Source organism: Meriones unguiculatus, chromosome 5 (assembly GCF_030254825.1).
Source record: "Meriones unguiculatus strain TT.TT164.6M chromosome 5, Bangor_MerUng_6.1, whole genome shotgun sequence".
NCBI lineage: Eukaryota > Metazoa > Chordata > Mammalia > Rodentia > Muridae > Meriones > Meriones unguiculatus.
The window spans coordinates 15972560-15990311 of record NC_083353.1 but is presented as its reverse complement, the minus strand read 5'-3'; the positions used below and the strand labels follow the sequence as shown (position 1 = coordinate 15990311).

The window sequence follows — 17752 nt, the reverse complement described above, 5'->3', positions numbered from 1 at the left end:
TCATTTAATATGCAAAGTGAAAAACTATAACATAAAAGCATTTCACATTTTTTAAAACAAAATAACACCTTCCAAATTATTTAACAGAAGGCAGAGATCCACAATCTTTTATCTGAAACCCCCAAGTCCAGATTGTTTCAGAATTAAAAAAAAAATTCTGATTTTAGAAAGGTAATTCAGTGCATACACCATGCTACATTAACCCTCAAAAGAGTTTGTGGCAATATACCCCCTTAATAAAACACATTAATATTTATGCAGCAAAATAAATGAATATTCACACTAAATGGGATAAACAGAGTCAGTGTCAGGTCAGAATAGATCCAGAGGCAAGTAAATCTTGTTACCAAAAACCTTGAAAACCTTGTTTTCAGAACTTCTTGGATTTTGAAACTATAATTATAAAGGGATGCAGAACTTTTGAAACTTGTATGACAAGACACAAAAGATTGTTTAAACAAGCGACCCATTTTTACAAATGCAAAAACATACAACCTTCAAATACATTATAAATTAACAGAAATCTTTGATATTATTATTAAATGTACACCTTAAATACACATACATATAGCATACAACACAGTTCATTATAGTCAGCTGATATCGAAAGCACGTATGCACAATCCCTTAAGGACACTTCTAAATGTGCAATTATAAAGAAGAGATTCCTCTAACTCCTTATGAGGCCAAGAAGAGCACATGCTGAGTGAAACCCAAGGAGGCAGGTGTCAGTCTTCAGGAAGCTCCATTTTACTTGTGAGCTGTCTCTTCCACAGAAACTCAGTAGACAACTTTTACTTAAAATGAACACTGGATGAATTTTTTGTCTCTGTATTCTAATACCACATGGGCCCTATGCCCAAAATTTACAACTTTAGAAGATAACTTTTCCATCAGCTAAACAAGCAGTACTTTGCCAATTTTAATGATAAGCCTTCCATTGGCTTGAGGACAGTGTACAAGTGGCGAGTCATTTTGTTAACCAACTCCAATCAAGACTCATCATACCATTGCTCTGTTCCTCATTTGCTTCATGGATAATAGTACTTAAATGGCCAAGACAGTTCAGATTTTCTTCTATCATTTGTGATAATGTCTCTCCATTTTGAGGAGTTACCACACATGTCAAAGGTTGTTCATGGTCTGTTAATGTGGGGGGCAGCCATGCTGATGCTGGTGGGGTTACTGTGCATTCTAGACTGGATCTTACAAGAGAGCGGACAGAACTCTGTGTATAGGAAATTTTAAGGAGGTGCCAAATTTCTTTCTGCCTCTTTCCCTGCATAAACATGACAGTATTGTCAGCTTCTTTGATGTTACTGAGGGCCACTTCCACCTTGGGGAGTAGATCAATAATCTTCTGCTTACAACCCAACAACTTGCTCAGGTGACCAAACAGCTCCTTGAGAATACGGTCCTGACTCTGCACAGTGTGCACAATGATCTTCACCATCTCTGTGCTGTCACTGTAGGAGTGGTCTGTAGGTCTGCGCTTTAACTGCTTATAAAGATCAATGGCATGCTGTTCCAGAGATTCCATCAAGTCTCCCTGGCGTCTCCCATAGGGGCTCTTTTGCAGCTCCTTGATTTCAGTATGCAAAGGCATAATTTGATCCTCAAGGTATCCAATGACACCAACCTCAGCCTAGTGAATAGCCTTTTCTTCCATTTCTTTCCATGCTTTCAGCATTTTTTTCTGAAGAGAATCCATAGGTCATCTGCTCACTGTATCCCTCCAAGTCAAGCTGGATGCTTTTGTGAAAAAATTCCAATTTAGCTTTGAGTTGCTGTGATGCTGAGATCAAAGTATTCTTCATTTTTGTCAAGTTAGCATTATATCTAAGAAGACTTAACATGCTGCTCTCTGTCCCTGAAAGAGCCTGCTGTAGTCTTCTTTTAGCCCAGATACATAGTGCACTGCCTCAGCCCATACTTTATGCAGCTGTATAATTGGAAGCTGTATCTTGCTGTCTTGTACAATATAATTTACACAATCAGATAAACTCCTGGATGCAAATGGCCCTTCATATACAGTCTTACTTTTATCAAATAAATAAACCATGTAGCTATCACAGCCTCTAACTCCATCCAGAACACATTGAGAGGCTGGTTTCCGAGGATCCAGAGAAATTCCTGTCTCTGACAGAAGTTCTTGAGAACCAGTATTTATTCCTGTTTCATGCTCAATTCAAGACTGTAGTGAATGAAGACTTTCATCACACAGTAACAGAAAAGAGTTGATTTTTGCAGAAGTCACATTTAGGATGTGCACTATCTTTAAATTGAGAATGTGATCCATGAACACAAAACATCGTGACTGCTTCAAAGTAAGATCAATTGGTCCCCCTCTCTGCTGTGGGTCCCAATTCAGCATCAACTGTAGCCAGCTTTCCATGGGCCCTACAATTAAACTACAAAGGTTGTTTGGCTGAGGTAAGTGGCTACCAAACCGAACTTCTCCGGTCCTCTCTTCACATGCAAATATACACTTTGGATCTTTTTTCTTAATCTTCTCATGGAAGGTAAATGGCTGCAGATGATGCAAAAAAGGGCCTATATCCGGCAATACATTCGAACACTATGGTCCCAAAGCTCCAATAATTCACAGTGGCTGTGTACGGCTTATTTTCAAAGCGCTCTGGGGCCAAATACTGCAATGTTCCCACAAAAGACATACAGAGACTTCCTTGATCAACATACTTGGGCATAACCCAAACCAATGATTTTATGTATTATCTTCCCATCAACATCTTGAAGAACTATATATTCAGGTTTTAGATCTCGCTGTATAATTTTGTTTTCATGCAAATATCGAATCCCAGATCCTAAGTTACTCAGTAAAGAAAGTATCTGGCTTTCTTTAACTTCACAACAATTTTCTGGTTTGTTAACTTCCGAAGGTCTCCTCCAGAACAGGATTCCATTGCTAGAAGTGGCACATGGTTAATTAGAAAATTCAATTCCTCAGGGACATCACAGGCCTTTACGATATTTGCATGGTTCAACTTTTTCATGATCTGGATTTCATGGCACCATCGTTCTCTGTTTTTGGTACTTAGCTCTAGGCGACAAGACTTAATTGCTATTTTGAGATCAAGTTCCCGGTGCTGGTACAGGCAGATGTTCCCGAAGCCGCCCCGTTGCCTAGCTGCTCCCGCATCTCCCATGACCCAGCCGCAGCCCTGGTGGCCGCTCCATGGGGCAGGAGCGCCAGGCACCTTCATGTATACAGCTTTTATCTTAGAACATTTATGTTAATCCTGTTGTGAGAATGAATGAGTCAAACTCTTGTGTCTGTGCTAGGGACTCTTTTCTTCCTGTTACATTCTGATATTCAACTTTGATACGATAGTTTTTGCTTCTTATTATATATTACTTTGTGATGTCTGGTTGTTATCTCTTAGAAACCTGCTTTTCTTTATCTAGTAAGAGACCGAAAGAGAGTGAATCCTGAGGGGAGGAGTAGAGGGAGGGAAAAATATTATTAGAAGGAAAACCTATTTTCTTTTTTTTTTAATTTTTTTATTTAACTTTTATTAATTACACTTTATTCATTTTGTATCCCCCCATAAACCCCTCCCTCCTCTCCTCCGGTCCCATCCTCCACCCTTTCTGCATGCATGCCCTTCCCCAAGTCCACTGATAGGGGAGGACATCCTCCCCTTCTTTCTGATCTTAGTCTATCAGTTCTCATCAGAAGGGGCTGCACTGTCAGGGTTCTAGGTTATCTCCCTGAATAGTCCTTGGTTGGAGTATGAGTCTCTGGGAAGTTCCCTGTGTTCAAATTTTCTTATTCTGTTGCTCTCCTTGTGGAGTTCCTGTCCTCTCCAGCTCTTACTATTTCCCACTTCTTACATAAAATTCCATTCACTCTGCCCAACAGTTGGCCAGCAGGCTCAGCATCTGCTTTGACAGTCTGCATGGCAGAGGCTTTCAGAGGCCCTCTGTGGTAGGTTCCTAGGTTATTTCCTGTTTTCTTCTTCTGGTTTTGAGAGGCCCTCTATAACAGGTTCCTAGGTTGTTTCCTGTTTTCTCCATCTTCTGATGTCCATCCTCTTTGCCTTTCGGGATGGGGATTGAACATTTTAGTTAGGGTCCTCTCTTTTGCTTAGTTTGTTTAGATGTACAGATTTTAGTGGGTTTATTCTATGTTGTATGTTTATATGAGTGAGTATATACCATGTGTGTCTTTTTGCTTCTGGAACAACTCACTCAGGATGATCCTTTCCAATTCCCACCATTTACCTGCAAATTTCATGATTTCTTTATTTTTCATTGCTGAGTAATACTCCATTGTATAGATGTACCACAGTTTCTGCATCCATTCTTCAGTTGAGGGACATCTGGGTTGTTTCTAGCTTCTGGCTATTACAAATAAAGCTGCTACAAACATGGTTGAGCAAATGTACTTATTGTGTAATTGAGCCTCTTTTGGATATATGCCTAGGAGCAGTATGACTGAATCTTGAGGAGGCATTATTCCTCGTTGCCTAAGGAAGTGCCAGGTTGATTTCCAGAGTGGTTGTACAAGTTTACATTCCCAACAGCAGTGGAGAAGGGTTCCCCTTTCTCCACAACCTCTCCAGCATGTGTTGTCACTTGAGTTTTTGATCTTGGCCATTCTCATGGGTGTAAGGTAAAATCTCAGGGTTGTTTTGATTTGCATTTCCCTAATGGCTAATGAGGTTGAGCATTTCTTTAAGTGCTTCTCTGCCATTCTATATTCCTCTATAGAGAATTCTCTGTTTAGCTCTGTTCCCCATTTTTTAAGTGGATTACTTGGTTTGCTGCTTTTCAGCTTCTTTAGTTATTTATATATACTGGATATGAGTCCTCTGTCAGATAAAGGGTTGGTGATGATTTTTTCCCAATCTGTAGGCAGTTGCTTTGTTTTGATGATGGTCTCCTTTCCTTTACAGAAGCTTTTCAGTTTCATGAGGTCCCATTTATTGATTGTTGCTCTTAGAGCCTGAGTTGTTGGTGTTCTGTTCAGGAAGTTTTTTCCTGTACCAATGAGTTCTAGGGTATTCCCCACTTTTTATTCTAGCTGATTTAATGTGTCTGGTTTTATGTTGAGGTCTTTGATCCACTTGGACTTCAGTTTTGTTCAGGGTGATAAGTATGGATCTATTTTCATTTTTGTACATGTAGACATCCAGTTGGACCAGCACCATTTGTTGAAGGTGCTATCTTTTTTCCATTGTATGGTTTTGGCATTTTTGTCAGAAATCAGGTGTCCATAATTTTGTGGGTTTATTTCTGGTTCTTCTGTTCAGTTCCATTGATCCACCATACTGTTTCTATGCCAGTACCATACAGTTTTTATAACTGTTGCTCTATAGTACAGCTTGAGATCAGGGATGGAGATACTGCCAGAAGATCTTTTATTGTAGAGGATTGTTTTAGCAATTCTGGGTTTCTTGTTATTCCATACAAAGTTGATAATTTTTCTTTTCAGGTCTGTAAAGAATTGTGTTGGCAATTTGATGGGAATTGTACTAAATCTGTAGATTGCTTTTGGTAAGATGGCCATTTTTACTATGCTAATCCTGCCAAGCCATGAACATGGGAGATCTTTCCATCTTCTCATATCTGGAAAACCTATTTTCAATAAAAAACCAAAAATAAATACATAAACAACCTGCCCAAAAGTTGGTTAATTGTAATTTAAACAGTCTTTGGTCTCTCCTGGTGGATTTCACCTTAAGAGTTTCAACACAAATCCTGCTCATCTCATAGTGGAACAGAAGAAGCATGGAAAGCAGCCCAACCCTAGAGCTTATACAGTGCCTGCTTTCCTTCCTCCTTGATCTCTCCTGGTATCAGGAGCATTATCACCCCAGTCTATGAAGCAGGAACCTCATTTTGAGAATGAATAGCAATGAGAGTGAAGGCAGAGCAGAACTGAGCTTTCTTCCAATCCATGAAGAGAAGGGCCTCCCTGGGAAACATGTGCAAATTGTCCAGTGTGCAAAGTGATATGGAGAGAACCAAGGGAAGAGTGGGCAGCCTACGAGGTGAGGCACTGGTATAACCTGCAGTCTATAGAAATAGACAATGCAGCCATTCTTGATGAGACCTGAGAGACTAGGATCAGAAGGAAGGAGAGGAAGACCTCCCCTATCAGTAGACTTGGGGAGGGGCATGTGTGGAGAAGGGGGAAGAGAGGTGGAATGGGAAGGGAGGAGGGAGTTGTTTATGGGGTGATACAAAGTTAATAAATTGTAATTAATAAAAATTAAAATAAAAATATTTATTCGGAGGCAAGATGGCAGCGCTGGGACGACTCTCGTTCTGACCAGCAGCACAGCAAGATCGGCCCAATGACCAGCAGTAAGAACTTGAGGCCCTAAAACACAAGTTATTGTGTTTCCCAGGTGAGAGGATACCCACGGATACCCACTTTGGAGGATTCAATGAACTTTAACTGACCCAGCTAAACCTCAGAAGAGTTTCCGTTTCCACCAGGTTCTTGGTCGCTAGCCCAGAGCCATATGCCAATGTGCTCTGATCACTGTCCCAGACTGAACTGTGGGCCCCACAACACCAGAGACTGGGATTTACAGTGGAGAGATAACCCCACAGTGCAGGAAATGATTGGGAATGACCTTAGGTCACCCAGATATTTCCTGAAAAAGGCCTGGGGTTCCACAGGTGCCCAGGAGCCAGCCCAGAGCCGGGGCTGTGGACCCAGGCACTGGCCCAGAGTCCTGCCTGCACACCTGACTTGCTATCCCGGATAGAACTGTGGGCCCCAGGACATCAGAGACAGAGTTGCTCTGTCAGGTGCAAACCAACAGGGAGGGGAACAGCAGGTCTGATCTCAGAGCACTAAGCCGATACCACCACCCCAAAAAGGTCTCGGGAAAAATGACCCAGTTTCAGCAGAAGTCAAGGCACACAATCATCAGAAAGGCAGAGCCATGCTCCTCTGTGCCTGTGGGTTCTACTCGCTATCCCAGACAGAAAGGAGGTCCCCAAAGCAAAGTCTGGGTTTCCAAATCAGGAGGAAACACCACAGCGGGGGTAATCATCAGGTCCAACGCTCAGGACACTCAGCTCCAGAAGACTTTCTGAATTCACACAGACTGTAGGCTTTAGCCTTCTACTACAGGCATGAGCACTGTACTCAGCTGCCATTGTTGAGTACCGCTAGGGCACTGGGGCACACAGCTGCATCCTCAGACCTACAAAAGCCAGAGCGCCATTACAGCAACCCTCAGATATTGTTCCAAGGTTCAACCAGTTATCCCTAGCTAAACTGATAAAACTGTGGGAATCCCTGGTTCTTCAAGAGGGTTACACCCAAAAATTACACGTTAAGAGCAACAGCTGCAGCTCACTAAATTCAGAGTAAGAAACCCAGCAGCAAGGTAGCTATCACCAGGACCTCTCCTGATGAGAGGAGAGCCGTCCTGAACATGACAGTTACCACACGGGTCCATACACCTGAAGTGAACTGTGATAATTCCTGAAAAGCAACACCATTTAGTTGACCATACAAAAAAGCTGAGGAGAACTCCTTCAGAACCTGGCTAAGTGGATTCTCCCCACCCCAGGACCCAGCAGGCACCAGAACCTAACAGACAACATCTGAGACAGAGAGATGGGTAAAGGCCAGCAAAAAAGCACAACAAACAAAAGGCAAAGCAATATGGCATCCCCAGAATCCAGTTATCCAGGGGCAAGTAGCCCTGGACACCCTAACATAAGTGAAATTCAAGAAGATAACCTTACATCTATGCTTATGAAGAGGTTAATGGAGGAAGTGAATACAATGTGTAAAGAATTAGGGGATGATATAATAAAAGAGATTATGGCCATCCATAAAGAAATACAGGAAGATGCAGTCAACCAGTTTGTGGCTTTCAGAGAGCAAATGATTAAATCACTGGAAGAAATAAAAGAAACAAAGGAATGTTCAAAGAAACAGGGAAAAGAGTTGAAGAAAAAACAGGAAAATACAGTCAGACAGGTGAAGATAATCAACAAAATGGTTCAAGATCTGAAAAGAGAATTGGAAAAAATTAAAGAAAACCCAAATGGAGGAAATCATGGAGAGGGACAACCTAGGAAAGAAAACAGGAATTACAGAGGTAAGCATAATCAACAGACTACACGAGATGAAAGAAAGAATCTCAGGTGTGGAGGATACAGTTGAAGAAATCAATGTATCCATCAAAGAAAATAATAAATCTAAAAAAATCCTGACAAAAAACTGTCTAAGAAATTCAAGACAATATAAAAAGACAAAACCTAAGAATAATAAGAATAGAGGAAAAAGGAGATTCCTTCCTCCAAGGCCCAGAAAATATTTTCAACAAAATCATTGAAGAAAATTTTCCCCTCCCTTAATGAAGAGGAGTATAAGAATACAAGAGGCCTACAGAACACCTAATAAATTAGACCAGAAAAGAAAATCCCCCCATAACATAATAATCAAAACAATAAGTATACAGAACAAAGAAAAAATAAAGCTGATAGGGAAAAAGGCCAAGTAACATATAATGGCAACCCCATCAGAATCACACCTGACTTCTCAACAGAAACTATGAAAGTCAGAAGGGCCTGGACAGATATCCTGCAGACCCTAAGAGAATACAGATGTCAGCCTAAGCTACTGTACCAGCAAAATTCTCAGTCCTCATAGACGGAGAAAACAAGATATTCAGTGACATAAACAAACTTCAACAATACCTGCACACAAATCTAGTGTTACAGAAGATACTAGAAGGAAAAATACAACTCAAGAAATCTAATTACTTTCAAGAAAAAACAGGAAATAAGTAACCTTACTACAGCAAAACAAACAGTAGGCAAACACACAAACACACTACCATAGCGAACATCAATATCAAAGGATCTAACAGCCACTGGTCATTAATCTCCCTCAACATCAATGGATTCAATTCTCCAATAAAAAGACAAAGACTCACAGAATGAATGTATAAACAAGACCCAGCAATCTGTTGCATACAAGACACACCCAAGTCACAAAGATAGACATTACTTGAGAGTAAAGTGGAAGACAGTTTTCCAAGCAAATGGACCCAAGAAGCAAGCAGGAATAGTCATTCTAATATCTGATAAAATAGACTTTCAACCAAAATTAATCAAAAGAGATGGGGAAGGACACTTCACTTTTTCCCTTCACTCATCAAGGGAAAAATCCACCAGGAAGATATCACAATCCTGAACATTTATGCTCCAAATGCAAGGGCACCCACATTTTTAAAAGAAACATTAATGAAACTTAAGTCACACGTAGACCCCACACATAAATAGTGGGAGTCTTCAACAACCCATTCTTAATAAAATACCGGTCAACAAAACAGAAATTAAACAAAGAAACAATAACTCTGACAGAAGTCATGAATCAAATGGACCTCATGGACATCTATAGAACCTTTTACCCAAACACAAAATAATTTACCTTCTTCTCAGCACCTCATGGAACATTCTTCAAAATATACCATATGGTTGGTCACAAAGCAAGCCTCCACAGCTACAGGAAGGTTGAAATAATCCCTTGTATCCTATCTGATCATCATTGAATAAAGCTGGACACAAATAGCAAAAGACCTACACATATATGGAATCTGAACAACTTGCTACTAAATGAAAGCTGGGTCAGAGAATAAATAAAGAAAGAAATTAAAGACTTCCTAGAATGCAATGAAAATGAAGGCACAACATACCCAAACTTATGGGATAAGATGAAGCAGTGCTAAGAGGAAAGTTCATATCACTAAGTGTCTTCAAGAAGAAATTCCAGACAGCTCATTCAAGCAACTTAACAGCTCACTTAAAAACCTTAGAAAAAGAAGAAGCAGACACATCAAAAAGGAGTAAACAGCTGGAAATAATCAAACTCAGGGCTGAAATCAATCAATTAGAAACAAAGAAACTTATGGGATAAGATGAAGCAGTGCTAAGAGGAAAGTTCATAGCACTAAGTGCCTTCAAGAAGAAATTCGAGACAGCTCATTCAAGCACCCTAATGGCTCACTTAAAAACCCTAGAAAAAGAAGAAGCAGACACACCAAGAAGTAGTAGAAGGCTGGAAATAATCAAACTCAGGGCTGAAATCAATCAATTGGAAACAAATAAAACAATTCAAAGAATCAATGAAACCAAGAGCTGGTTCTTTGAAAAAATCAACAAGATCAACAAACCCTTAGCCAGGCTAACTAAAAGGCAGAGAGACACTATCCAAATTAATACAATCAGAAGTGAAAAGGGGGACATAACAACAGACACAAAGTAAATCCAAACAATCTATAGAACTAACCTCAAAAGCCTACCTGCCACAAAATTTGAAAATCTAAATGAAATGGACAATTTTCTTGATCGATTTGACTTACCAAAGCTGAATCAAGACCAGGTAAATTAATTAAATAGTCCTATATCCCCTGAGGAAATAGAAGCTGTCATGAAAAGTCTCCCATGCAAACAAAGCCGAGGGCAAGATGGTTTCAGTGCAGAATTCTACCAGACCTTCAAAGAAGAGCTAACACCAATACTCTTCAAACTATTCCACAAAATTGAAACAGAAGGAACATTACCAAACTCATTCTATGAAGCCACAGGCACCTTGGTACCAAAACCTCACAAAGACTCAAAAAAGAAAGAGAATTTCAGGCCAATCTCCCTTATGAACATTGATGCCAAAATACTCAACAAAATACTTACAAACTGAATACAAGAACACATCAAAGATATCATCCACTATGACCAAGTAGGCTTCATCCTAGGCAGGCAGGGGTGGTTCAATATATGAAAATCCATCAATGTGAACGATCCACAAAAAAAAAAAAAAAACTGAAAGAGAAAAACCACATGATCATCTCCTTAGATGCTGAAAAAACTTTTGAGAAAATCCAACATCCATTCATGTTTAACGTTTTGGAGAGATCAGGGATACAAGGCACATACCTGAACATAGTACAGGTAATATACAGCAAGCTTATAGCCAATATCAAACTCAATGGAGTGCAATTTAAATTTTTCCCACTGAAATCAGGGACAAGGCAAAGCTGCCCACTCTCTTCATGTCTCTTCAACATTGTTCCTGAAGTCTTTGCTAGTGCAATAAGACAGTTAAAGGAGATCAAGGGGATACAAATTGGAAAGGAAGAAGTCAAATTATCACTATTTGTAGATGATATGATAGTATACCTAAGTGACTCCAAAAATTCTACTACACAACTCCTACAGCTGAAAAACACCTTCAGCAAAGTGGCTGGATATAAAATTAACTCAAAAAAGTCAGTAGCCCTCCTGTATACAAAAGACAAAAGGGCTGAGAAAGAAATTAGTGAAAAGACACCTTTCACAATAGCCACAAAGAACATAAAGTACCTTGGTGTGCAGAAGAAGAAGAAAACAGGAAACAAGGTAGGAACGTCCCACAGAGGGCTTCTGAAAGGCTCTGCCCTGCAGACTATAAAAGCAAATGTTGAGACTTATGGCCAAACTTTGGATAGAATGCAAGGAAACTCATGAAAGAAGTGGGAAATAATAGGTAGATCTGGAGAGGACAGGAGGTCCACAAGGAGAGCAACAGAACCAAAAAAAATTTGAACAAAGTGTTCTTTCCTGAGACTCATACTCCAACCAAGTATGGAGATAACTTAGAACCCATACACAGACTGTAGCCCATGGCAGTTCAGTGTCCAAGTGGGTTCCATAGTAATGGGAAGAGGGACTGCTTCTGACATGAACTAATTGGCCTGCTCTTTGATCAATACCCCCTGAGGGGGCAGCAGCCTTACTAGGCCACAGAGGAAAAAATATAGCCACTCCTGATGTGAACTAACAGACTAGGATCAGAAGGAAGAAAAAGAAACCCTCCCCTACCAGTGGACTTGGGGAGGGGAGTGTGTGGAGAAAAGGCAGGAAGGGAGGGATTGGGAGGGGAGGAGGGAGGGAACTAGAGGGGGGATGCAAAGTAAATAAAGTATAATTTAAAAAAAAAAGTACCTTGGTGTGAACTTAACCAAGCAAATCAAACACTTGTATGAGAAAAATTTCAAGTCTCTGAAGAAAGAATTAGAAGAAGATATCAGAACATGGAAAGTTCTCCCATGCTCATGGCTTGGCAAGATTAATATAGTAAAAATGGCCATCTTACCAAAAGCAATCTACAGATACAATGCAATTCCCATCAAATTACTGACACAATTCTTTACAGACCTCGAATGAAAAATTTTCACCTTCATATAGAACAACAAGAAACCAATAATTGCTAAAATTATTCTCTATAGTAAAAGATCTTCAGCAGGTATCTACATCCTTGATCTCAAGCTGTACTATAGAAAGCAACAATATGAAAAAATGTGTGGCACTGGCATAGAAACAGACTGGTGGATAAATGGAATCGAATAGAAGACCCTGAAATAAATCCATACTCTTATGGACACATGATTTTTGACAAAGATGCCAAAACCATTCAATGGAAAAAAGACAGCTCCTTCAACTAATGGTGCTGGTCTAACTGGATGTCTACATGTAGAAAAATGCAAATAGATCCATACTTATCACCCTGCACAAAACTAAAGTCCAAGTGGATCAAAGACCTCAACATAAAACCAGACACACTAAATCACTTAGAAGAAAAAGTGAGCAAGAGCCTAGAACTCATTGGTACAGGAGAAACTTCCTGAACAGAACACCAACAACTCAGGCTCTAAGAGCAAAAATCAATAAGTGGGACCTCATGAAACTGAAAAGCTTCTGCAAAGAAAAGGACACTGTCATCAGAACAAAACGACTGCCTACAGATTGGGAAAGGATCTTCACCAACCCTATATATGACAGAGGACTAATTTCCAGTATATATAAAGAACTCAAGAAGTTAAACAGCAACAAATCAAGTCATCCAATTAAAAAATAGATTACAGAGCTAAACAGAGAGTTCTAAACAGAGGAATATCGAATGACAGAGAAACACTTAAAGAAATGTTTGACGTCCTTAGTTATGAGGGAAATGCAAATCAAAACGACCCTAATATTTCACCTTACACCCATCAGAATGGCTAAGATCAAAAACTCAAGTGACAACACATGCTGGAGAGGTTACGGAGAAAGGGGAACCCTCCTCCACTGTTGGTGGGAATGTAAACTCGCACAACCATCCCGGAAATCAATCTAGCACTTCCTCAGACAATTAGGAACAGCGCTTCCTCAGGATGTGGCTATACCAATTCTAGGCATATAAGCAAAAGAGGTTCAAGTACACAATAAGGACATTAGCTCAACCATGTTTGTAGCAGCTTTATTTGTAACACCCAGAACCTGGAAACAGCACAGATGCCCCTCAGTTGAAGAATGCATACAGAAACTGTGGTACATCTCCACAATGGAATATTACTCAGCAATAAAAAAAAAAACAAAACAAAACAAGGAAATCATGAAATTTGCAGGTAAATGGTGGGATATGGAAAAGATCATCCTTAGTGAGCTATCCCAGAAGCAGAAAGACGAACATGCTATATACTCACTCATATAGACATATAATATAGGATAAACATACTGAAATCTGTACATCTAAAGAAACTAATCAAGAGGGAGGACTCTTGCTAAAATGCTCAATCCCTATCCAGAAAGGCAAAGAGGATGGACATCAGAAAAGTGGGAACAAGACAGGAGCCTGACACAGGACCTCTGAAAGGTTCTGCCCTGCAGAATATCAATGCAGATACTGAGACTTATGGCCAACCTTTTGGCAGAGTGGAGGGAATTTTATGAAAGAAGTGGGAAACAGTGAGATCTGGAGAACACAGGAACTCCACAAGGAGAGCAACAGAATCAAAAAATCTGAGCACAGGGGTCTTTCCTGAGACTGATACTTCAACCAAGGACCTTGCATGGAGATAACCTAAGACTCTTGCATAGATGTAGCCCATGGCAGTTCAGGATCCAAGTGGGTTCCATAATAATAGTAACAGGAACTGTCTCTGACATGAACTGATTGGTCTGCTCTTTAAGTACCTCCCCCTGAGGGGGAGTAGCATTACTCAGCCACAGAAGAAGACAATGCAGCTAGTGCTGATGAGACCTAATTGACTAGGATCAGAAGGAAAGAGAGGAAGGACTCCCCTAACAGTGGACTTGGGGAGGGTCATTTGTGCCAAGGGGGGGAGGAAGGGAGGGATTGGCAGGGGAAAAGGGAAGGTACCCCAGGGAGGATACAAAGTGGATGGATAGGAATGCCAGACAAAACATTTTTTTATCACTTGCCTCACCCTGACCAGCCATCCTGCTATAAAATCTAATGAGATTGGAAGTGATTATAACTTAAGGTCACATCTATATACTACAAGTTGTGGGATTCTAGATACACTATTGATTTTGTGCATAAATTAAAACACTGTAACAGAACTTGGAGCTAACATAATTTCCACTGATTACCTCTAGGAGGAGCTATGAACTGTAGGCTTCTTCTGGGGAGACTAGAGAGGAGTGGTGTGTGGAGGAAACTGGTGGAAGTAGAGATCCTCCCTGGCTATGTCTGCAGCATAGAGGGTCAGCATCAGCTGCAAGATCAGTGGTACCTATACAGCTCTCACAACCAGCTATTTAGCCTGATTTCACCAAAAGCAGAGAAAGGCTACCCATTTGTTCACCTGGGTAACTTCCAGGCATCTTGACTGCTCCTGGGTCTAGGACAGAGTTCAGTTTCAGCACCATCAGCATTCATACTGAAGAGGTGACAGGTTATTACTGTGAAGGCGGTTGCAGTCTCCTCTTCAGTGCATTAGCCTGCAATACAGACACCCTTAAAGCTGAGCCTGACAGCCAGTGTCTGAACCAGAAAACTTTTTATCTCTACACAGCCTGGTATGCACTCTCCTCTCTGTCCAAGGATCCGTGAGCCTTTTCTTACTCAAGTAGACTTGAAAGTCTAAGAGAGCATTCAAGGGCCAATGTGTCCTTTAATCTTTTATGGGAGGTACTACTTTGAGTCAAGATTATATAATTACTTTCCACTTCTTTTGTCTATTTTGATAGTATGATTTTAAAGATGATTTGACACTAAATGGTCTCATTTTTATGGCTGTGTTCATTAGTGGAATCAGTAGTTTAGAAATAACATTTTTCTTTTCATATTAACAATCCATGTTCTTTAAATAGGTAATCTTTAAATTCCAGTAATGACCTTATTTTTCTTTATTGAACTTCTGATTTTACATATGAATAAATTTTACTTATATATAAAATCTAGATTTCCCTCTCCCTTTTTACATCCTCTCTTTCTTTCCTTTCTCTCACCAATACTTCTACTTTCCCCTTTTTTCTTTCCTTTCTCCTTTCAGCTTCTCCTGTTTCTTTCTGCTGTTGTTGATCATGATATTGTTTCCTCAGAATTGTAATAAAAGGTTTTTCAAGTATTATTTCTATTAAACTTACTTGCTTTCAATGATTTTGATTTTTAATAGAGGCCTGTCATAAGTGCATCTTGATATTTGCAGATTGAGAGTTCTAAGTTGGTCCTTGAACTTCTATGTTTACTTTTGTCTTAGTGATTGGTTAATCGCATTGAAAATATTTTTGGCTGAAAATTTAACCTGGATTCTCTCACAACCCAGTTATAGTACCCTGGCTATTTACTTTCTCATTTGATGACTACTTTGCATAAGTCCCTACAAGCCAGCCCAGCTGCCCATATTTTATAAACCAGGCCTTTGCAGTGAGAACTGAAAAGCATCAGACACCGGAGCCACCAAGATGGAGTCACAGAACCAGGTCTTCATATTCCTGCTCCTTTGGATGTCTGGTGAGAAATTAAAGAGTATTAGAATACCATGAAAATAATTTATTTGTAGAGAAACAGCTATTTACTATAGGAATCACATTGTATTCCAGCAACGCCATTAGGAAAAGAATTTTTGCTCCCAATATTCGTATCAGAAAGTCTTTGTGTGTATATGTGTATACTCATACTTATTGTCTATTTCTGGTTGCAGGTGCTGAGGGAACATTGTGATGACTCAGTCTCCCAATGTTATGTCCACATCTGTTGGAGACAGGATCACCTTAAGCTGCAAGTCCAGTCAGAATGTGGGTACTGCTGTAGCTTGGTACCAGCAGAGACCAGGTCAGCCTCCTAAACTGCTAATCTATGGTGCATCCAATCACCCCTCTGGGGTCCCTGATCGCTTCACAGGCAGTGGATCTGGGACAGATTTCACTCTCTCCATCAGCAGTGTGCAGTGTGAAGACCTGGCAGATTATTACTGTCAAAATGGTTATAGTACTCCTCCCACAGTGCTTCAGCCTCCAACACAAACCTCCTTGAGAATCTCACCAGCTGCCTGCACCACACACAGCCCTGGGCCTGCACACTTCCCCTTTCTGCTTGAGATCTGCTATGCATGACCGATGAATAACTAAGAGATAGCCTCCATTCTTCCACAGATTGTCAACAGTGGTGTGTATAGATTAAAATGAGAAGCTAAGTTAAGAGATTTAGAAGTTGTGGTGTTGCTCTGAGAGGATATAGAAAATGCTAGAAGCATCAGAGAAGTTTACAGTATCATGGTGGCTTTCAATGTCTCTTTGTTATGCTTTCAGCCTATGATAAATCTGTATAAAAATAGGATAGAATTTCAAATCATTTACAAAGAATACATCATCATGAGTTTATTACTTTAGATTAAGAATCCTCAAGCTTTTGTAAAGGAAATCTATCAAGAAAATTGTTCATTTCATTTAGATTTTTGAATTTTGTGGTGTATAGGCTTTTGAAGTAAGACTTAATTATTCTTTGAATTTCTTCAGTGTCTGTAGTTATGTTTCCCATTTAGTTTTTGATTTTGCTGATTTGTATAGTTTCTCTCTGCGTTTTAGTTAGTTTGGTTAAGGGTTTGCCTATCTTGTTGATTTCTCAAAGAACCAGCTTTTGGTTTCATTGATTCTCTGAATTGTTTTTTTCATATAATAAACAGTTTATTGCTGCAAAAATAGAAGGCTATATAAATATGAAAGACCTGGATTGCATTATCAGCATATCTGCATCTGATTTTTATTTATTTATTACAATTTTTTTCACTTTGTATTTCCCTATGTCCCCTTCCCTCATCTCCAAATCTCATTCTCCCTTCCTCTTCTCCTTCCATGCCCCTGCCTCAGTCCACTGATAGGGTTGGATCTCCTTGCCTTCTGTCTGACCCTAGCCTATCAGATATCATCAAGACTGGCTGCACTGTCTTACTCTGAGGCCTGGTAAAGCTACTCTCACCCCAGTGGTAGATGATCAAAAAGTCAGCCACCGAGTTCATGTTGGAGTCAGCTCCTGTTCCCCTAGGAACAGGAGACCCACTTGGAGACTGAGCTCCCATGGGCTACTTCTGTGCTGGGTTTTAGGTTATCTAAATGCATGGTCATTGATTGGAATGCTATTTTCAGAAAAGACCCCTGGGCCCAGAGTTTTTGGTTCTGTTTTTCCACACTATTTCTTCTAACAGGTTTGGTGTGTCTGGTTTTATGTTGAGGTCTTCTAGCCTCTTGGACTTTGATTTGTAGGATGTTAAGTATGGATTTGTTTTCATTTTTTTATGTAGATATCCTGTTAGACCATCACCATCTGTTGAAGGTGCTATCTGTTCCCATTGTATGGTTTTGGCATCTTTGTCCAAAATCAGGTGCCCATAAGTATGTAGATTTATTTCTGGGTCTTCTATTTGATTCCATTGATACACTGTTCTTTTTTTCTACCTATATCTTGCAGTTTTTATTTCGTTGGTCTATA

At 40.0% G+C, this 17752-nt stretch overlaps 1 pseudogene and 1 gene segment (V, D, J or C); both read right to left on the bottom strand.

Moving 5' to 3' along the window:
• Positions 1-970: 970 nt before the first annotated feature.
• On the bottom strand, positions 971-3198 carry LOC110542511 (inhibitor of nuclear factor kappa-B kinase subunit alpha-like; annotated as a pseudogene).
• Positions 3199-7348: 4150 nt separating this feature from the next.
• Positions 7349-17752, bottom strand: part of LOC110540386 (immunoglobulin kappa variable 4-1-like) — a 64652-nt gene continuing 54248 nt past the window's right edge. The window contains 1 exon segment of the V gene segment in view: positions 7349-7471. Coding sequence covers positions 7349-7471 — 123 coding nt within the window.